Consider the following 23008-nt stretch of genomic DNA (forward strand, 5'->3'; position numbering starts at 1 on the left):
ATCATTAAATTACAAGAAAAAAGTTGTTAAATTACGAGAAAAAAGTCGAGATAAAATGTTGAGAATAAACTCGTTAAATTACGAGAAAAAAGTCGAGATAAAATGTTAAGAATAAAGTCATTAAATTACGAGAAATAAGTTGTTAGATAATGAGAACAAATTTGTTAAATTATGAAAAAAAAGTCGTTAAATTTCGAGAAAAAAGTCGAGATAAAAATGTTGAGGATAAAATCATTAAATTACGAGAAAAAAGTTGTTAAATTATGAGAAAAAATTCGTAATTTAACAAATTTGTTCTTGTAATTTAACAAATTTTTTTCTCGTAATTTAATGACTTTATTCTCAACATTTTATCTTGACTTTTTTCTCAAAATTTAACAACTTTAATCTCGAGATGGTTTTATTTTCTTATTATTGCTTGGCCCTAATCCTCTTCTGTAGATCCCTTCCCTTGTTCCATTAAGATATTTTAAATATTTGATTAAGCTTCAATTTTATGGAATTTTACTATACAATCGAAAATCATAAATCTTTAAAAAAAAAAAAAAAGGCTTAAACAATTTTTTGAGTGCATGTTTGTTTGAGGTCACTGATTTCTTTTCAACTTTTACTTTTATTCGGCAAGGATGCATTCATTTGATCAAAAATGACACTAAATAATGTTACAAAAAATCTATTTCAAATAAATGATGTTCTTTTGAACTTTCTATTCATCAAAGAATACAGAAAAAACAATGATTCGCAGTTTCCACACTATAATGAGCAGCAGAGTAATTTTCAACTGTGATGATAATAGAAATATAACCTAAGTAGCAAATCAGCATATTAGAATGATTTCTGAAGGATCATGTGACACTGAAGACTAGAGAACTGGCTGTTGAAATCCAGTTTTGGAATAAAAAGAAGTTTGAAATATATTACAGTAGAATTCTAATAATATTTCAGAATATCACTGTTTAACACTCTTAACAATAAAGGTTCCAAAAGGATATTTCCGATGCCATAAAAGAACAGTTTTGAGTTCCCCAATGAACCTTTAAGTGAAGAGTTCTAAAAAGAACCATTTTTTCTTGCATGTAAAGAACATTTTATTAACCTGAAAAACCCTTTTTCCATTATAAAGAACATTTTGTGTATTGGAAAGGTTCTAGATGTTAAAGGTTCTTCATGGAACCATCAATGCCAATAAAGAGCCTTTATATTAAGAGTGTAAGTACATAGTAGACATGCTATACATCGGTTACCATCGCTAGCTGAATTGCTTAAACATACTGTAATTTTTTTTAAACAAAAATAATGTGCATAATTAATTAAACATGCAGGACTTACATTAATAAGAAAATCTACTGATAAAGTGTTCTCAAAATGTGGAGAGAAGGTCTCATATGGGATCTCTTTCTCCATCTGAGAAGGCTCAGGCTTCTTATGTGCCTTTTGTTTCTTTGTCTTCTTTTTTCGGTGACGTGAGTGTCTGAAGATTCCCACAATTAGTAGGTTGACGGGGAACACAATGAAGGAGCTCTGGATGCCAATCTTCACCTGACTCCAGGTCAGTTTAATCTGGCCTTTGGATAAAAGAGAATCAAAAGTAGGACATTTATATGATTTTGTTACGGCAACACTGTATTTCGATAGTTCACTTTAGACAATGTACTAACTATAAGTAATTTTGCAACTACATGTCAACTTAGTCTACTAATACTCTGATGAGAGGTAGTTAACATGTAGATGCAAATGAATGAAAGTTAGTTGATATGTAGTTGTAGAATATCTAAAGTGAACTACTGAAATAAGTATAAGTATACTTTTTGAATCATACCCATATCCATGGTCTGCTCCGTAGGGTCTGTGGGGATCCCGTAGAACATGATACTGGCCAACATGGAGCAGAGCAGCACTGAGAAACAGCACGAGACACGCTGCACACGGGTGAAATGACTGCTGGGCGGTCGACTGACCACAGAGTACCAGATGTGGCCGTCACAGAAGTCTGTTGTTGTCTTCATAAAGAATAAGTTGCTGCAGAAAGGAAAGTCTTTTAGTTGCGTTTTCAAATGCATTTTCAAAAGCACTGCAAGATATGAGCTCACCTGAAGCCTTTCATGTCCATCTCTGATGCTACAGGAAACACTCTTTCAACAGTACAATCATCTATATCAACAGCCAGCCACGAGCTGCACAGGAAGTGCCACTTCTGCTCAGTCTGCAGGTCTTCAACCATCACAGAGTTAACATACCTGAGAAATATAAAATGCGTTTTTTTTTTTTTACTGTAAGCCTACTTGCAGATAATGTATTTTTAATGAAATAATAGGCCACTTAAATTTATAGTTCACCCATTTTTGGGTGAATTTTCATCTTTGGGTGAACTATCCCTTTCACTGGTGTCAAAAGTATTCACATTCAATACTCAAGTAGTATAGATACTAGGATTTAAAAATACTTCTATAGAAGTTGAAGTATCAACTCAAGCTTTTTACTCAAGTAAAAGTGTAAAAGTACTGGTTTCAAAACTACTTAAAGTATAAAAGTAAAAGTAATGTAAGGAAAAAAATGGCATTAAGGACAAAAGCTTAGGCCGCGCCACAGGGGCCTATTGTGCACTCCACCTCCTCAAAATGTCATCAATAACCTTTATTGGAATGTAAATGTACATCCAAACTTAACTGCAGGAATCTGTGAGGGCAGCGGACAAGAAAAATGCGGGTAGTTTTGGTGTACCCAGGGCAGGCTTAGTAACAATCAGGGCTTGACATTAACACCCGCCAAATGTGGGTAGTGTTCAGCCGTTTCAGTTCACATCGCACCAAAAAACGCCAACAAACTCGTCTGTTGGAGTTTGTTGGATAGGTGTGATAACCCTGTTGGCGTTGGTTGGAGTCTGTTTTTACCAGACTGAACATGTTTAATTGGCGTTTGTTTCGTCGGCTGAGCATCAAACAAACGGCAACAAACGGGATATATCGCCCTCCGAAGGGCACTTCGGAGTGAAAACAATCATGGCCGCCATATTTAAGGGTCGTTCCAAACCAAAGTGTTCAAAACTGGCCACATTAAAGGGCCCTTCGGAATGAAGGATTTCGAAGGGTACAACTGATGGAGGGTAAACCCTTTGAAGGGATTAGGGCATAGGGATCCCCCGCAAAGACAGCTGTTTGATCGCGCCCGCGCCTCACGCACACACAACAAAGCACTGGAAACGTGACATCGCAGCTTGTTCGTTATAAAAAATAAAATGCAGTTAAAAAAAAAAAAAAAAAAAACATATAAAAGGTACAATAGTCCGTAGTGCAATCGGGTGTGTCTCATACGTTCTGAAAAGTAAAGCTGCGGGCTCTTTGATCGCCCCCTGGAGGCTGGATGCAGTACAGGTCATAAACACCGCCCTCTCAATGCAGTCGAATGAGACTTCAGTGAAAACTTAAAAATAAATTCTGCTTCAAATAAAACTTTCTGAAAGATGGTTTTGGTCATTTAAGGTAGTTGTTATCACACTGATATGTATTCAATTGTTCGTTTTTGTGATGATTTAGATTTTAGCTAGCAATTTGATTCTATAAAAACGGGGCGTGTCGTCATGATTCGAAGTTGATTGACAGGTTGTCTGAGGACTGTCGGAGCTTCGAGGGGAGATTGAAGATGTATTAACTAACTGTTAATTTTCGATTTCTTTGTCATTAACACCAACAAAATGAGTTGTTCAGCAGTAAACTTTATTAACCGACCTACAGGATCTGACGGATCACTGAACTTTTTTTCTGTAACATCAAATGTGGGCGTTATAAGATAATTAATAAATGTTATTAGTTAAGATAACACACCTAATGTTAATCATGTTGGGAAAAAGCAGGTGATCGTTATCTGGCAGTTACTTATTATTTTTATGGGTATAAAATAATAATTAGCAGGACAAAACTAATGATAGCTTACTCTAATTACAGCAATCGATCTCCTGTAATGTTAGTTGAACTTGATTTAAAATGGCAGGACCGTTTCTGACGATTTAGAGTTGTTTCTATTGGCATATTATATTGATTTTATCTACTGAATTTGCTGTTTCAAAAATATTATTGCTCTAGAAACAGAATAGCCTATTATTTTATAGGTAGACTTTTAAATTGTGTATAATTTTTATAGTCTATTTAAAATACTAGAATGATGACGCAGTCGTCTGGGCGGAAGTTTGATATCGCGACTCCGCCTCCGGCTCAACTGACGATTCCTTCTGCGCATGCCCAGGCTCCAAACTTTTTTTTTTTTTTTTTTTTTTTTTGACGTATTGCGTAACGTGTCAGCGCCCATTCATCAGCCCATTTTGGCTTCAGTTCAATACAATGGAAGGAAGCGACGTCGCGTCGTCCATCTTTTTTTACAGTCTATGAGTGCAATCCGTGCCATTCAGCAAGAGCACTGCTCCACTTCACCGAAAGAGAGAGGTATAACACCATGAGAGCAACGCAGGTTTACCTTCAGTTTCGTTTTAAATTAATTCGTTTTGGCTTGTTTAGCTACATGGTTGTATATGACTATGGGTCACATAAATAAAAAGGGTTGCGCTAAAAAAAAAGTTTAAAAACCGGTGTATACGCTAATTTATTCAAACGTCTCTCTACCGAACAACCTAGCTTAATTTGCAGAGGACGAAGAGAAAGCACCCGTTTGATAGCGTAAATGAGCTAGTGTAGAAATAATAACTTTTAAGAAATAATCTTTTTTGAGTAACGACCCCCAACACTGTCATCCTTGCTGGAGTGTGACGTGATTTGTGACATGTCCAGCTGCGATGGATCGTGTACAAACCGGGTGTGTCTCATACGTTCTGAAAAGTGAAGCGAAGCTCTTTCATCGCCCCCTGGAGGCTGGATGCAGTACAAGTCATAAACCCCGCCCTCTCAATGCAAACGAATGGCGCTTGTCAAAAAAAAAAAATAATTACTCTCCAATAAAAAATTTCAGAAAGATGGTTTTGGTCATTTAAGGTAGTTGTTATCACGCTGATATATATTCAATTGTGTTTTTTTTTGTGATAAGTTTGATTTTAGCTAGCAATTTGATGATATAGAAACGGGGCGTGTCGGTTTGATTGACAGTTTTGATTGACAGCTTCTCTTAACTGTCGGAGCTTCGAGGGGAGATTGAAGATATATCACTAACTTTTAATTTTCGATTTCTGTGTTATTTTTACAACGACAAAATGAGATGTTCAGCAGTAAACTGTACTAACCGACCTACAGGATCTGACGGATCACTCAGTTTTTCCGGTAACGTTAAATGTGGGCTTTATAAGCTAATTAATAAATGTTATTAGCTAAGATAACATGCTTAACGTTAGCCATGACAGAAAAAAAGCAGGTGATCGTTATCTGGCAGTTACTAATTATTTTTATGGGTATAAAAATAATAATTAGCAGGACAAAACTAATGATAGCCTACTCTAATTAATTATAGAGCACTTAACGTTACAGCAAATCGATCTCCTGTAACGTTACCGTTAGTTTAATTTTATTTAAAATGGCAGGATGACCATTGAGTTGTTTCTAGTGGCATATTATTGAGTTTATCTAACATTACTGAATTAGCTGTTTCAAAATTATTATTGCTCTAGAAACAGAATATTATTTTGTGCATATTTTAATTGTGTATAATTTATATATTTAAAATACATAAATTACGATATGTTTTGACCTATCCCAATGTATTATAGTTATCACTAATAATTTATTTGAAAATGAACAATGTATATTAATACATTTTTGGCTTTATTAATTCATTTTGTTCAACGTTAATCCTAAAATGAAGATAACAAAAATGTAACAACAATCCATTCAAAATATATTAATTTTATATGAGAAAAAAAATGCATGTGGTCGCCACCTATGGTACAAACCAATAGGATGTCAGAATGGTATGTTTATACTTCTCATCCAACCACAATCAAATTCACTCTATCCGAATGGCGCGATTTATCTGGATAGTTGTTTTTTTCTCAAGCCGAAATGAAATAGGAGTAACGAGGCTATTTTTAAAATGTAAGGAGTAGAAAGTACAGATAATTGCGTGAAAATGTAAGGAGTAGAAGTAAAAAGTCGTCTGAAAAATAATTACTCCAGTAAAGTATAGATACCCGAAATTTCTACTTAAGTAAGGTAACGAAGTATTTGTAGCCTACTTGACACGTTACTTGACACCTCTGATCCCTTTAAGTGCAATTAAAGAGAGTCCACTTTCACGATTATCTCATTAAAACACTTAAAGTATGCATTTTGTAATAATGTTAAAAAAAAATTCTTTATGGTGCATTTAAAATCATTGTTGTGCTTTAAAGTACACTTATTTTGATGTGTTGACTAACATACTAAAGCAAATACTTGATTATTTTAACTGCAGTGTGTTATTCAATATTAGCTACTTTTAAAGTTAATATATTTCAAATTTACAAAATTGCAACTACATCATTATAAATGTGTAATTACAAATATTTAAATACATGGCATTCAAGATTCAATAGAAATTATATTAAAGTTTTAGTTATGCTTGTCAGTAACTTCAGCAGTGCACTTTAACCATATTTCAAAGACAATAGAAGTGATTATGAAATTACATGTAAAGATATACTTTAGTCCTGCTTAAAGGGTTAGTTCACCCAAAAATGAAAATTGTGTCATTAATTACTCACCTTCATGTCGTTCCACACCCGTAAAACCTTCGTTCATCTTCAGAACACAAATTAAGATATTTTTGGCAGTTTTTTATCAAACTGCCAAAGTCACGCCCCCCAGTGGTGAACCATTGAAATTTCGAAACACTAATGACGTAACAAAGCCTCGTTTACTGAAATCACATGACTTTGGCAGTTTGATACGTGATCCGAACCACTGATTTGAAACTAAAGATTCATAAAGCTTTGAAGCTTCATGAAGCAATGTTTTGAAATCGCCCATCACTAGATATTGTTGAATAAAGTCGTTATTTTGTGTTTTTGGTGCACAAAAAGTATTCTCGTCGCTTCATAACATTAAGGTTGAACCACTGTAGTCACATGAACTGTTTTAAATATGTCTTCAGTAGCTTTCTGGGCACTGAAAGTGTTAATTATCATGCTGTCAAGGGAGACCAAACTGAGCCATAGGATTTTATCAAAAATATCTTAATTTGTGTTCTGAAGATGAACAAAGGTCTTACGTTCAACATGAGGGTGAATAATAAATGACAGAATTTTCATTTTTGGGTGAACTAACCCTTTAAGTGGGCCAAAAAACACTTTGAAGTTCAGATAATTGCATTTAATATCAATTGAAACTATAATACATTTTCATTTAATTGCAATTAACATGCAATTATGTGTCTGAAAACATTATAGTCAGCACTTTTAACAAAAAAAAAAAAGTGTTTTATTTATTTTGAACTTTGAACACTTTAAGCTGCGGTCACACTTTAAGCAAGCAACATTTTTGCGGTCTTTTTAAAAACATATTTCAACATAAAAAATGTCAAAAATATGCAATTTACTCCACTTTACTGCAATCTTGCAGATTTAAAGTTTTAATTCAGCTATAAAAGTTCATGATGTTGCGTATCAGTTTTCTATTGGTCACACATCTTCATATGATATGAATTCACAGGACAGAGTTTAACAAACTTGAAATTTGGATCGCAGCAAAATGCAAAATTTTGTCACTTGAGCTTGCGTTTCCTCTCCCACATTTGCATGTGAATGAATGGAAGTCAATGGAGCAAAAAGTGTAGTTTGACCGCCCCTTTAAGACAAATAATGAGGTTGAGTAAACAATGACTGTAGTAGGTGAACTGCTCTTTTAACACCATTTTACCAAGCAGGACGATCTCCTGAGTTGTCATGCCACAGTCTGATGCTATGCAACTCTCCCAATGGGAAAGGGGTGGTGAGTAAGAACAGGTCCACACCTCCCCTTTCAAACACTGGCTTATCAGGGTCAGTCAGGTGATGGGGCTCACATTCTCCCTCTGCGCCTTGTAGAGTCACTATAACCTGAAGTCACAATGCAGAGTTGGTATGTAACAAGATATGATCAGAATTTCTGAAGAAGTGCCAAGGCTAAATGCACATGCTAACCCGTGATGAAGTGGAGGCTCCCATGCGATGTCCAGTGCTGATCTTCAGCAAGTAACAGTACTCCGCAAAAGGATCATTGTCCTCTAGCACAGTAATCTTCACCTTTTGTAGGAAAGAACACAATATATCTTATTTATAAGTTTTATAAGGCCAAAGTTAAAGTCTATAAATTATCAACAGTATCAAAACTTTGCTGTTTTGCCTGCTGTTGTCAGATTGTCAAAGTTTATGCCTTTTTTTGGCAAGTACTTTTTTGTATCATGTCTTTCATGTCGTGGTGCATGACTTTTTGCTGTAAAATCTTTTTTATAAAGTAAATGTAAGAATAACTTTTATATTGTTAGAAATATTTCAAGATGAACAGTTACTAGATTGTAGCAACTTAGGTTTACTTAATTATCCATACATAATTTTTTGTAGCAATCAAATATGATCCATCAGGCTTTTGAGGAACTTTTATTTGTTCATCTCTCAATCATCGTATAGCATTACATTATATGTTTTGCCCCCACAATAAAAACTACATAAAACTAAATATTTAAATATCATCTTACTAAGACATATTATTGGGAGATATAGAATGACAACTGATATTTATTTGCATTTTATATAAGTAATGTGCTATACTGTTATAAGTGCTCTTGAGAGCCACCAGGGGGCACTCCATCACAGACTCTTCAACCTTCAAGCAGTTCAAGACAATATAATCTCATTGAATTGCAAGCTGTCGATATTTCATCTTAAATATCAGCCATATCATATATTCAGCTGCACCAAAAATTGCATATTTTTGCTTAGTATGGGGCTGTTTACTGTTTACTACATTTAAAACTAAATGTAAATTTTCCTCTTCGCGTATTAGCTCCATATATCATACTATATGAGCAATAAAAGCCTGATGTATCAAATATGATAGAAAACATAAAACACATGCAATTTTTGTTCTTTTAGACTTTGTTTTTAAGTTTCAATAAACTGTATATAATAAATATGACTGTTAAATAAGGGTTCAAAGGGTCAAGTAAATGGGGTAAATTATTTTAAGCATGACTTTAAAACAAAGAATTCCTGGTGGCTAGAGTCTAGAGACTATAGATGTAGTAAAGTTAGACAGACCTTGGCTTTGTCCTGTAGGTCCTTCCTGCGCGCCCATGCCGCGGCCAGGATGTAAGCTAAGAAGATAGCCCCGATAAAGCACACCACCACTGGGTTTTTTGCAAAGTTGGAAAAGAGCTCGGCTGTCTTGGATGGATCTACCGTATTGGGCATGACAAAGAAACTGCTCCCAAAAAAGGTTAAATGGGTACACAGACACTGAGTAACATTTGGAGTTGTTTTAGGGCCAACCTAAAGAATGAAGAAGAGTGTTATCTCACGACTAAACTTTTGATAGCTAAGGCCTTGTTAGTCATTAACTGATAAACTGATGTAAATGAAAGGAAAGCAAATTTATCACTCTATGCTGGGTTATTTCAAGCCACACTGTAAAAAATGCTGCGGTGAAAAACTGTCAATTGGTTTCCAGAAAGTTTCCGTACTATATACGGTGAATAACTGTAATAGATCTAACGGTACATTTAATCTAATTTTACAGTAAAATACCGTTAAATTCATAGTTTTTGGAAGTGAAAAATAACAATTCATTGTAAAATTTACAGTGAAAAACCGAAAATTGACATTCCCACAATTCCCTGCGTGACACTTCACATTTGATATATTTTCGTTGAAATAACTCTGTTTCTACTTAGTTTCTTCAAAAAAAAAAATTAATCAGTTATGTACATTAGGGTTTTATGTTACATCTAATGTTGTTAAATTAATGTTTATTGCATTTTTAAAATTTCATGCATGTTACCATGATGGTGTTTAGTGTGTGTGTGAATGACACTGTGTGCACCTTCTATATATTAGAATTGTCCTCCTCAGCTTGTGGAAAATCTGCTTGTGATGAACTCTGATTCATCATGTGACTCTTATCAGTGTTTGGTGACTGTCAGTGTATTATAAAGGTACAAAACATATATTAGTACTTCATTAGGTTGGTAAATTAACATTTTATTAGTTAATAAAATATGTTATTTTACCGTAAATTTAACAGATTTTTTTTTACGTTGCTACTGTATTTTTTACGGTAAAGTTCTGGCAACCACAGCTGCCGTTTTTTTACCGTAAATTTTACTGGGATTTTTTTTTACAGTGCATGTTTGGGTCAAATAGGGACAAACCCAACCATTGGGTTTAAAAATTTAATTTAAAAATGTACACCAACAGTTGGGTTTGTCCATATTTGACACAAACATGGGGTGAAACAACCCAGCAGAATGATGTTTTAGAGTGATGTTTCATTGATTCATTGTTTATCTGAACTTCACTTAAACTCAAAGTATACTTCACTTTTTATGTGTACGCGAGGGTCAGCATACAGTGTGCGTGACGCAAATGTTGTCATCAGAAGAGCACCGCCGGATTTTTGTAACTTTTTACATGCAGGTCGCACATGTGCATTTAATTTTTTTGCAGTAATATTTTTTATCCACAAGGTGGCAACAGTGCCCTGGGGGCGTCAATTCACAAGGTAGTTGAAGAAAAACTGCATTAACAGAACAGACCGGAACACATGCAAGCTACAGCAACAATGGAGGCCTACACAGACCAGACATTGTGCGAAGAGGTTAGAAAGTACCCTCATTTGTACAACTCTAGCAAAGATGTTTACATGGGTTATAACTCGTCATGTATGCGTCGAATGCCTGTGTACGTCAAATGAAGTATATTTTGGGCTTTAGTATTAGGTCAGCAACGTTAACATTTATGGTTTCCACCACTGGCACACAAAAGAAAAGAGCAAGCACTCACCCTACAGCCATAGTCACTCCAGTTGGATCTGGTCTGTTCCCAGAAAATGCACTGAGCAGTAATGGTTGTAATTGTTACTGATGCATCAACAGACTTCACGCCCGGAGGAACAACAGGTCGTATCAGAAGGTAGTAAATGCCCGTGTCTACTGTCATGTCACTGGGGCCCAGTACCCACGTGTACCTTTCGTCTGTGTGAAAAGATTACAAAAAGTACAAAACAGTGTTTGTTGCAGCTCCCACTGTTAACAAACCATTGTGTTGTTTCCAGCAAATGACTTACCTTGTGAATTTCCTTGTTGAGGAAGTGTAACTTTGGCTACATTGTTTTCCTCAGTTGGATAGTTCTGATAACCCAGCAGTAACATTAGTGTTAACTCTTCAGAGGGACGTAACTTTAAGACCAGGGTAATGTTGGGGGTGGTTGTAGTGATTATCGAAGTGCTGTAGTTTCTCAGATCCAGAATTGTGCTGTTCACTGCTGTGTCCAGCCTTGGTAATAAGATCTGGAGATTGACAGAAGTGAAATTTGATCAGTTTTCACTAGTAAAATCTCTTGACTATTTACATATTCTGATGACATAAACTTTTATAGGTGTAATGTGTTTGATGTTAAAATTCTTTCCCCTGTCCAAAAGCATGCCCATTATTTTTTGACTCAAATCAGCTTTTGGGTCATTCTAAACCCTCTGTAAACATAATCCTGGGTTATCTTGCTTCACGCTGCTCATAATTTACCCGGGGTTATCGATTACTCCTGGGTATTAATAAATTGCCTTTTCACATTTTATAGCTAGCGGTTTAAATGTGTACTGCAGTCCAAATACAAAATATTGGAGAGAGTTGCACCCCCCCACCCACCCACCTCCTAAGACTCACACAGGTTGCCAGATCGAGGACACACAACAGGAACAAGCGAAATTGACAATGGAAAGCTTTACACTATAAATTGATCAGCTAATGTATTTGCATTATATTACACTTCCGTTCATGGAGATTTTTAGATGGATGCTGAGGCTTTTTAGGTCTGGTAGAATCTGTGATCTCTGACTCAGTTTGTTTGCTGGCTTCCATGGCTGCAATACGCTGCATGTGTTTCCCGCCAAAAGGCAACTAGGGGTGTTGAAATATTATTGGGTAAATTGGCAGTGGGTGGGATCACACAGTCCAAAACAAAAACAGACATTCCGACACGGAAGTAGAATAACTGGCATTGTTTTTCAGAGAAACAAGTATGTGAACTTAGCATGTTTCCTAAATATCTGCAAACATATTATGGTATTTTTATGCTTTAGAACAGTCAAAAAATTACATACAGCACCTTTAACTTTCAATCAAGTTTCAGTCAATCACACATCACATTAACATGTTGTGACCACCTGATGTCGCCATGACACAACGAGTGAATCTTCCTGTTTTTGTGTCAATTATAGCAAATATATATATAAAATATATATATAAAATGCTGGTGTCTGCTTTTTGAAAAGAAAAAAAAAAAATAGGGTACCACTATATAAACTTAATTTCTAATGTTAAAGGGGTCATATAATGGCACTTTTACAAGCTATAAAATAAGTCTCTGATGACCCCAGAGTGTGTATGTGAAGTTTTAGCTCAAAATACCCTACAGATCATTTTTATGGCATGTTAAATTTGTCACTTTTTGAGGATGAGCAAAAACACTGTATCCCTTTAAATGCAAATGAGTTGCTGCTCTCAAGAAGAGGGCGGAGTTTCAGGGGCTTGTGTTAGCAGCTCCGATTAACGTTACCTCACGCAGACTCACTGAAAATGTCAGAAACTGTTCAGCCTTTTATGTTCAAACTGGAGTCGGACACTGATGGAGAGATTCAAAAAGAAGTGACAACATGTAGAATGCAACAGGACATTTCTGAACGGTTAGTTGATGAATTTATGTAGCTGATGTGGAGTTAACTCTCTTAAAGTCATTGATTAGCATATTCTGTCATGATAATATATAAATCGCTTGTGTGTGAACTGCTGATGCCTACAGAGCCAAAGAAATATATGCTGCATGAAGATAGAACAGGTATAGTTTAATTACGGTTATAATTTGTGATGTTGTCATCTTGCTTTTATGACATGCTGTTGCATTTGTGTTACATAATGTATTGCAATAACATGGCCTCACCCCCTTTGTTGCATGTTCTCGGGGGCTGGCTTTATGTAAATTTTAGGGTTAGCGATGTCACCAACCCGGGAAGATGCTTGTTGTAGTCCTTAAACAGAGAATTCTTTAAAAGAAAATATCTCCCTTTGCTTTGAACTTTGAGTGTCGTAACTTTGCAGATGTTGTTTATGCTCAAACAGCAACATTACACACTAAATAAAGTTAAAAAAAGTTAAATCATAATCAACCACCCCTTTAAAGTTTGTTTTTAAATGTTTACAGAAGGTCAATCTTTCATTTGAAAGCCATGTTTCTAGCATCAGCATTCTTCCATCTTAAATATATATCTAAATTATGACAATGACAATGACAACAACAAATGTGGAACAGTTAGTTCATGCGTTCATGACCTCAAGGTTAGATTACTGTAACGCTCTACTGGGTGGTTGCCCTGCACGCCTAATAAACAAACTCCAGCTGGTCCAAAACGCAGCAGCTATGGAGTATGACCATATTAGCAGTTTTGTCAACACTGCATTGGCTCCCTATTAAACATCGTATAAATTTTAATATCTTGCTAATTACTTACAAAGCAATAAATGGTTTAGCTCCCCAGCACTTGAACAAGCTCTTAACACATTATAGTCCTTCACGTCTATTGTGATCTCAAAATTTTGGCCAGTTGATAATACCTAGAATATATCAAAATCAACTGCAGGCGGTAGATCCTTCTCCTATTTGGCACCTAAACTCTGGAACAATATTCCTAGCATTGATCAGGAAGCAGACACACTCTGACTAAAAACACATCTCTTTAACCTGACATACACATAACACATTATCTACTTCTATAATTAAAATCATGTAAATTGTTAGGCTGCATAAATTAGGTCAGCCAGAACCGGGAACACTTCCCATAACACCTGCTGTACTCATAAGAAGAATGACGTCTACGCTAATATTAGTCTCTCTCTGTTTATCCTGAGGTTTACCGTCTGCCAGATCCAGGACGTATCCAGATGAGATGAAGGACCTGCAACCTTTCCTTTCCCTATGTATAGATAAAACCTTATCAAAATGATTACAGTTTGCATGGATCCGCGGAAACGACTAATAATTCAGTGTAATGTGGGCCAGACAAGTAATATGGCGATGTCACTTTGTAAACAAAGACTAAGCTTCTGCGCACATACACATTCAAACGCACAAACCTATAGACTAAACACATAAATGAACGGCAAGAAAGCATTAAAAGTCTTCTGTTTTCAGTTAAAAATGTGTAATTTAAGCGGCCCCTAAGTTAATAATTCATATTTTTAACAACGGAAGTGATTCAATAAAAAACTTACTTTAGCTCGATAATAACTTTAGAGCTGCTGTAAAGCCAAAACAATCTCTATCCATTAATTTTCCTATTATCACTGTGAAGCTGCTTTGAAACAATCTGTATTGTAAAAAGTGCTATTCGCTATATAAATGAAGATGACTTGACTTAAAGGGATAGTTCACCCAAAAATGAAAATTTGATGTTTATCTGCTTACCCCCAGTGCATCCAAGATGTAGGTGACTTTTTTTCTTCAGTCGAACGCAAATTATGATTTTTAACTGCAACCGCTGCCGTCTGTCAGTCAAATAATAGCAGTAGATGGGAACTTCAACTATAACAGTAAATAAAACTTGCTTAGACAAATCAAAATTAAAACCTGCGGCTCGTGACGACACATTAATGTCCTAATTCACGAAACGATCAGTTTGTGCGAGAAACCGAACATTATTTATATAATTTTTACCTCTAATACACCACTATGTCCAACTTCGTTCAGCTTCCTGTTAGTGAGGTCAAAAAATGCGTTCTGGTGACGGAAGTGATGTCTCGCCCATATACTTCAATGAGTGTCAGACATCACTTCCGTTGTCAGAGCGCGATCTGACCTCACTAGCCGGAAGCTGAACGAAGTTGGACATAGTGGTGTATTAGAGGTAAAAAATTATATAAATACTGTTCGGTTTCTCGCACAAACTGATCGTTTCGTGTCTTAGGACATCAATGTGCCGTCACGAGCCGCAGGGTTTAATTTGGATTTGTCTATGGAAGTTTTTTCGACTCTTGTTGTTCAAGTTCCCAATCACTGCTATTATTTGACTGACAGACGGCAGCGGTTGCAGTTAAAAATCATAATTTGCGTTCGACTGAAGAAAAAAAGTCCTCTACATCTTGGATGCCCTGGGGGTAAGCAGATAAACATCAAATTTTCATTTTTGGGTGAACTATCCCTTTAAGGTAGCCCTACTCTATGCTGGTTGATCTGGAATTCTAGACATTATTTCGAAGTAGGACATGGGAAAAATCCAAATTCCGACTTGTCTGTAATGCAGCATAACACCACATTGTTTCACACTGTACACATATGGCAACACAATTCGAGTTAACATTGCAAAAACAGCGCTACCCTGCTCTATCCCCAGAGCAGGGTTTCAATGAAAAATGAAATGTTCCTTTATGTAGGGTTAAAACCGGGGATTAGAATGAGAAGCCCTTTTGAAAATGTATTGCCCCAGTTTCAAAAATTACTTTTACAAGTCAATTTCTTATTTTTGTAATTCCATTTGGTGATGCTAGTGGCACATAAACATTTCCAGTTCCAGTTAGTGTCAAGAGGTCATCCATCTTTTTACCTCAATCTCCTCAGTAAGGTTTGCCACTGGAATGCCAAAGCCGTTTGTTTTGGAAAGGGACAAACCAGCCACAATACTATGAATGGGCTGACCTTCAATCCATGGATCAATGTTAAAATGTGTCATCTGTGAAAAGAGAACAGGTATGTGTACTGTATTATATGTGCAAAGAATCTGTAACATTAGTAACATTAGGAAGTTCTGAAAATAAAGCAATGTAGCTAAGAGGAAAATTTGTTGCAAGTATGAATCATTCTTGACTAAATGCTTTTAAAAATGTCAGAAGTAACAGTGACAAGGCCTATTTAGCACTTTAAATTTTAGCAGAACAGAGATTGTTCAGATTAGAGATTTTTTAGACAACGCCTTTGACTAAAGGAAAAGATAATACGTAATGTAACAAAACACTCACTTTCACATCCACTGGCTCATCTACAGGCAGTATATCAGAGCCCAGATTTGGAAGCTTGAAGCCGGCTAAACTGTTCTGGACACTGAAAGGCTTTTTATGGAGGTTCGCTGGAGATAACCTAATCAGAAAAACATCAAAACACACACAAAATGTTTTCAATGTTCAGTTTTATTTTCACTGTGTAAGAACTGTGGACGAACCAGACAAATGAATCATTTAGATGGTTCTTTCAAAACATAATTCTAATTCAGAATTGAGGTTCCGGCTCCGGACCGTCTGCAGATAAAGCCAGGCTGGTTACTTTTACGACACATGCTTCCTGATAGCAGAAGCGACATACCAAAGGGTCACCCAAGAAGACAGAGAGACAATCCAGACCCTTTTGTTTCCTTACTTCACAGGAGAGCCAAAGAGACTGTTGAACAAATAAATCTGCTTCAAAATTGTTCCAACAATTTTAACGGACTAATCAAACATCTTTTAACTACACACATTTTGCACTATGTGTCTACAAGTACTACCTGTAAACAGTTAGGCTTTAGAACACTCACAATTCGTGTAAATGCGTTAACTCTTGACTGAATGACTGGAAGTATGCCTTATTTGGACTTAATTTGATTCTTTCTCCCTTTCCTATATTCTGACTTGAATGAAATCTGTTTAAAATGTATTGTATTCCATTTAATAGCAATTGTGTTAAAATGGCACTCTGCTAAAGCAGAGACAGACCGGGATGTAACACTTAGGTTTTATTGGGGGCAGAGGAAGGCCCTCTTGAAACGGGTCAATGTCTGATTGGCCAAGACTCCTCTGAGGTGTGACAAACAACTCAGTTTAAATGATCATATGGCAAGATAGTGAATGAGAGAAGTTGGTTAGTAAACGAACTGGAGTTGGTTAGTTCTGGTAAGAGAAACCATGACCAGAGTACCAAGAACAATGGAGTAACAAGAAGAACAGACCAGCCGCTCATTCAAGCCATCCAACCTTCACTCACTTTTCTTTTCTTTACTTAATTTTCCTTTACCGCTGAAAGTCTCGTGTCCTACGTTTCGCCGCAAAGTTCAACCAACGACTTTTGCCGCTTCAACTCCAGCGACAAAGAGACTTCCTTCATTGTTCCACACGGACCTGATCTGGACCAATCATCGACTTGGGAAACCCCTCTCTGCACGACGAGGGAAATTCACCTTAGTCAACGCAAGCAAGTACCTCCAGACCAAAACTGAACTGGTGCATAAATGAATGATTCATGGTTCGTTCTGGTCCTTGAAATGCATTGATAGGAATTCGGTTAATCAGATCACTCTCTCTCTCTCTCTCTCTTTCAAAACTCTTTCTCTCCCATTTCCTTCTTACTGCAACGCGTATGAATGTGTGTGTGTGTGTGTGCGTGCCTTTGTGTTAGATTAGTTTGTGTTAGAATAAATAAAATCTCTTGTAGATTTTAAAAGGAAAGTGTCTTGTATTATGTGCTTTATGATTTAATGTCTTAAACTGTGATCAAGTTACCGTGCTCTAATCAGTGTTTTCACGATTGTTGGATATTTATATCCGTTACAAGAGCTTATTACGGCTCGAGCAAATGAACGCTGGACGAATCAGTTGCTCGGTCGTAATCTAAACAACTCTTTATAATTCCCTAAATATTTCATTTGAGCTAATTTTACTTCCTAGGGTGTTTTCCCTACAGTAATGGTGGAGAATGCGGGCAGTTTAATCTAAATTTGGAGCACATATCAAGTCATTTTTCTTTTTATCAACGCAAATTATTAAACCTCTCAGTGTTTGTGTGACGTATGCAGCGCGCACGGCGCGGTCCGTTTGAACGAGTGCTTGAATGAGTGAGAGCTGTAGCCCCAGTCTGCTGTCTTGTCTCTAAACTCCAGTCTGCAGTAAATTTCAGATCTATATAACACATACTATAAGGTAAGAATTAAGCGTGTTCCTTAAATTCTAGAATGCCTTGTTTATAGCTATCCTGATGTCTGCGTGTTCCAGCGTCATTCAAATAGCTATAATAACGTTGTGTATCAGAGAGCTGAATTGAAACTAAACTGCAATAGTTAAAATACCTCTGTGTAGGACGAATACTCTCCTCACAGAACGGCAAGATTGAGCGTGTTCCTCGATCTGTTCCTATATATTTATAGCTAAAGTGTCAGTGCGTGTTCCACTGTACTAAATCTGCTATATTCTCCCTTTGTAAAACAGTAACGCTTGTTTGCTTGTTTGAGCTCCCGAGCGCAATTTAAGTGATTTGAAACTGATCAAGTGAAGCTTTTGAACCTGTTATATTTTGCACGCAAAGAGACCCGCCGAGGTCGCGATTTTTCCATCTATTACAGCAGAAAGCTATCACTTAAAGTTTAAGCCCCACGTCGTAAAACAGCTACGAGTGGTGTCTCTTATTTATAGGGTTGAAATGCGCCGACATTTCACGTAACGCTTGATTGTACGTGCATCTGTCTTTCATTTGTACAGTTACATGTATTTGATGTAATTCACATGTTCGCCACTATCATTTTGTTTGGTCGCCATAGTTAGTCGTGGCACGGAAGTCTTAACCAACGCTTCCGGAAGAACGTCATTGTAAACAAACCGCACGGTGTTGCTAAAGCTAACCTCTGCAGTTGTTTACATTGAAGTTCATATGCTTAAGCCTTTAGCCTCGAAGCTAAGCTAGTTAACATCATTGTGTGAACGCAGTGTCTGTTTTAGCAACTAAGTGATTTAACCATTTAAAACACTTCAATTTTATGTACACTTGTTGGTCTGTCCTTATTTTCCCCTTGACTTTCTCACTGATTACCTTACCTATATTTTACTTTAAATAGAAAAATATTGGTTTACAATTATTAATCGTTTTACCTGCATTTGACTTGAAAAAGAAATACTGGCTTACAATTTTTAATTGTCAAATTTGAATTTAATAAAACTAATTAAATTGAAATTGAAATCCTATTTTTCTAGAAAGTAATTTTAAATGATTTCTACATTTCCAAATTTCCATTATTTCTAATTTCATAATTTTCATAACTAAAATTATATTTTAGATCTAATTACTTCAGGTATGAATAAGCCTTGAACTTTAAAGGTTTAAGCAAACTTATTCCACCAAAGTTTTTCCTAATTTTGACTCACATTTGTTCATTATTTTATTGCGTTACATCTTTCTTTTCCTTTTCTTGGTTATACACTTAGCCACTCTATTTTATTTATTCATTTACCTCTTTGTTTAATTCCCTTTTTCTTATCTCATCCCATTATTTTCATTTTTTCTCTTTCTTACCTTTTTCCTTTCCTCTTTGTATTCTAGCTTAGGAACGACACACCTGAGATTTTTAGGAGACATTGATAACTTATTACGAGTTTCAAACCAATCAGAGACAACCCTCTCTTACTAACATTTTTATTCTCATGGGTTAGTTGTCCCTCAACTACCAATTATATCCTCGTAATTAGACAAAGGCTTCAGAGCCATTTGTGGATCTGGTCTCCTTTCTTCCCCTTTCCTTTTCCTCACGTCTTTCCTGTGCTCTCCTGCTTTCTTCCATCCTATTCTTCACTTTTGTAGGGATCAAGCTTGGACGAACCATCAATCAATTCTAAAGAAAGAGAAACACAATCTTTCCAAAGAAACAATTCATTAGGTTTTTGATTTTAATCAAACCCTTTTGTGTTCTCCATACTCCCTGCATTTGTAAACGCAACTTAAATTTTGACATTTCCTCCAAGAACATTTAACAAAGACAAGTGTTGAGCAACCGTTGCCTTCACAGAATCCCTGGTAAGCAGTTCAACTGAAGGTGTGTGGTGTCAATCCTGTCAAACTAAGAAAAGAGGTATCAGCATTATTATTGTATTATTGTCCTTGCGAACATAAACAATAATATGTATTTTCTTTTCTTTTAATTGTAGAAAATATTCATTGGAAATAAATATTTCTCTAAATTGAAAAAAAAATCTCTCTTTTTCCTTACTCAGTTGAGTGACAAAGTCCTCACATCACGAGTTGAAAACAGTTTTTCATTGATAGAAAATATTTATAGGAAATATTTTGTCTATTGAAATTTGTTTTAACTTTTTCTCTTTCTCTTTCCCTTACTCAGTTGAGTGACAAAGCCTTCTCCTCACTAGCCTTCCTGTCTACACACTGAGACCAACACGTAGCCACACTTCACTATTGGTGTACATTCACTGAAACGACACTTAGCTGTTCCACCACATAGGCTTACACCCCACACAGATCTGTGTCAGTCTCTTCTCCCCAGCGTGCCAACATGTTGCAGACGGAAAACCCCACTGCCCAAGATGTGGACGCCTGGGTCAGCAGCATTACAAACTGCCTCATGCCAAAGACAATTGAACTGTTATTATTTTTAATAATAATCATAATTCTGAGAAGATTCCCGACACATGATTCAAGCCAGAACCAAGACCACACTGAACTAGGCAAGATAACCAATTCTCTAAGCATTGCCTTCACAGCCCAGCTGAAACTAAGCGACAAGCACATCACCCACCTACAGGAGGAGCTGACACGTGCCCAGAGCCGCATAGACAAGCTGGAAGTGAAAGTCCAGGACGACTTCAAGCGTCAGACCACTGAGTTCCTGAGAGAGCTAATGCACATCCAACGCTGCACAGACCAGCACAAGGTGAAAGCTCAAGACAAACTTGCAGAGCAAGAAACAAAGGAACAAGTTGACAAGCTCCAAGAAGCCCTTGCAGTTGCGGAACGTGACAAGCAAGAATTAAAGACTGTCCAATGTCACCTGGTAAACAAACTAGAAAATGCCAATTCTGACATTAAAGATAAGAACTTTAAAATCAATGCTCTGGAAGACCATTTGAAATGGTACAGCACTGAAATGGACCATCTAAACCAACAATTAGACGATGCCAACGGCAAGCTCTACATGGTCAGAAATGAACTTAAACATGTTCACACCCAGAAACCAGAGTCAAGAAGGGAGGGGCCTCCCTCAGCATCACCACAGCTGAGCACAACAGAGTCCCCCATACAAGAACTGCCATGCAACGGAAGAAGTGAGTGGCCACAACCCACAACATCACCGGCCTTCACTACAGAATTCTTCCCTGTCAACCAAAGAGAGCTCATCCATGCAGACCCCAAAGTTGCACACGAGATGAACCTTAAAGACCTTAACAAGCTGGCTAAGAACATCACACAGTTCAACCCGAACTCCATGGAGAACCACAACATCCAGACTTACCTCCGAGATATTGACTTCTACCTAGAGGTGAGACCCAATGTGACTGACAGAGACAGGTTGTATCTCCTCAGGTCCACATCCAGCCCAGAGGTACGAAGCTTCTTAGATCGACAACCTGTTCACGTTAAGCACAACTACCAGCTATTACGTGAGTCACTGATCAAAGAATTTACAGGCCCAGAGTCTGAACATGGACTATTAGTCGCCTTGGAAACCAAACAAGGTCGACAAGAGACTCCCCAAGCTTACTACAACCGTTTCCGACAAGCCTACTTAGGTGCACATCACGAACCTGAACTTGAAGAGGATGTGAACTTCAAAACCCTCTTCCTGAGAAACCTGCACCCTGGACTAAGTCACCATCTTGGCGTCATGGCCTGCCCAAGCACAATGTCAATCCAACAGCTACGTGACTTGACACACAAGGCCTACATCAAACAGAAGATGAACTCAAAGAAAGGTTTGAAAACAGCCACAATTTCAAACTCCGGCAGCCAAGACTCAAGCCGTGCACTGCAAGACAGCCAGTGGCATGGCAATGCCACAGCCTGTCATAAAGGACACGGAGAACGTTACCCCCATGCCACTGACAGCTTCCACACCGACAGCTGGAAAATGCCATGGGACCAGCCACACTTCTCAAGAAACCCACCAGAAAGAAACATCTGGGATCCAAACTGGACAGCCAAAGTCCACCAACCAACACATTCAAATGCATCCACTGTGGGTAAGCGACGGCGGAACCCACCTCTGCATCACTCAGTTAAACACAGCACTGAGAACAAGAACGCCCAAGAACAAGACAGTTCCACCTCAGAAGACATGGAACAACTGATGAGTCAAATTACAGCGTTCTTTGCAAACAACATAAACAGCGACGATCACAAGGATCAGTCACCCTCGTTATGACTAGAGACGGAACGGAAGGTCAGTGATCACCTGATCCACCTTCCAAATGGAGATGACTGCCACCTGTTCTACAACAGCACAGAACGAAGCGGTCTCTTGCAGCCAAACACCGCTGGAAACTCAATAGTACCAGAGAACACAGTTCTGGTTAATCATCACCCACCAATAAACCCAACGAGTTCCCATCTCAAGAACCATGCTTGTGCAACAATAACAACAGTAAGCACAGAAGGTCAGACAGTCTGTCACAACCAGAAGGCATTACAAAAGGAATGCAACGTAGGAGACAAAGTTTTGCACCACCGCTCAACACAGCCATGTCAAACTTCCTCCTACCTTCTGCCAAAGAACTTCCTGCCTCACTGGACTGACTCCCATCAAATTAGGGATGATCTCTCATCCCAAGTCCAAGATGCAAAGAGCCAATCTTCATCTAAGCCCTTCAAGAAAAGGGGGGAGCAAGACAGACTGAACCAGATCTGACCATACCTACACTGCACTACATTACATTTTACACTACACTACATTAACATACTCACCAACATGCTCTTCCTACAGACAGATATTAGTTTCAGAACCTAGCTCAACATCGACTTAGCTACATTCACCATAAGAAACATGCAACCATCTGCCCAACAAGTAGAACACCTTTCATTAAGCTGGTACATGACATCTTAGATGCACAAGGAAA

At 37.3% G+C, this 23008-nt stretch overlaps 1 protein-coding gene across 1 annotated transcript in view; it reads right to left on the reverse strand.

Annotated features, from left to right (window-relative positions):
• pkd1l2b (polycystic kidney disease 1 like 2b) overlaps window positions 1-23008 on the reverse strand; it is a 54541-nt gene that overhangs the window by 17245 nt on the left and 14288 nt on the right. Inside the window, exons 13-22 of the mRNA XM_067400068.1 lie at window positions 16169-16286; window positions 15757-15882; window positions 11232-11454; window positions 10949-11139; window positions 9209-9439; window positions 8093-8194; window positions 7830-8008; window positions 2091-2237; window positions 1820-2019; window positions 1330-1565 (exon numbers count right to left, since the gene is read on the reverse strand). Of these exons, the coding sequence (XP_067256169.1) occupies window positions 1330-1565; window positions 1820-2019; window positions 2091-2237; window positions 7830-8008; window positions 8093-8194; window positions 9209-9439; window positions 10949-11139; window positions 11232-11454; window positions 15757-15882; window positions 16169-16286 (1753 nt within the window). The remainder of the gene's footprint in view (window positions 1-1329; window positions 1566-1819; window positions 2020-2090; window positions 2238-7829; window positions 8009-8092; window positions 8195-9208; window positions 9440-10948; window positions 11140-11231; window positions 11455-15756; window positions 15883-16168; window positions 16287-23008) is intronic.

Source organism: Chanodichthys erythropterus, chromosome 11 (genome assembly GCF_024489055.1).
Source record: "Chanodichthys erythropterus isolate Z2021 chromosome 11, ASM2448905v1, whole genome shotgun sequence".
Classification (NCBI taxonomy): domain Eukaryota; kingdom Metazoa; phylum Chordata; class Actinopteri; order Cypriniformes; family Xenocyprididae; genus Chanodichthys; species Chanodichthys erythropterus.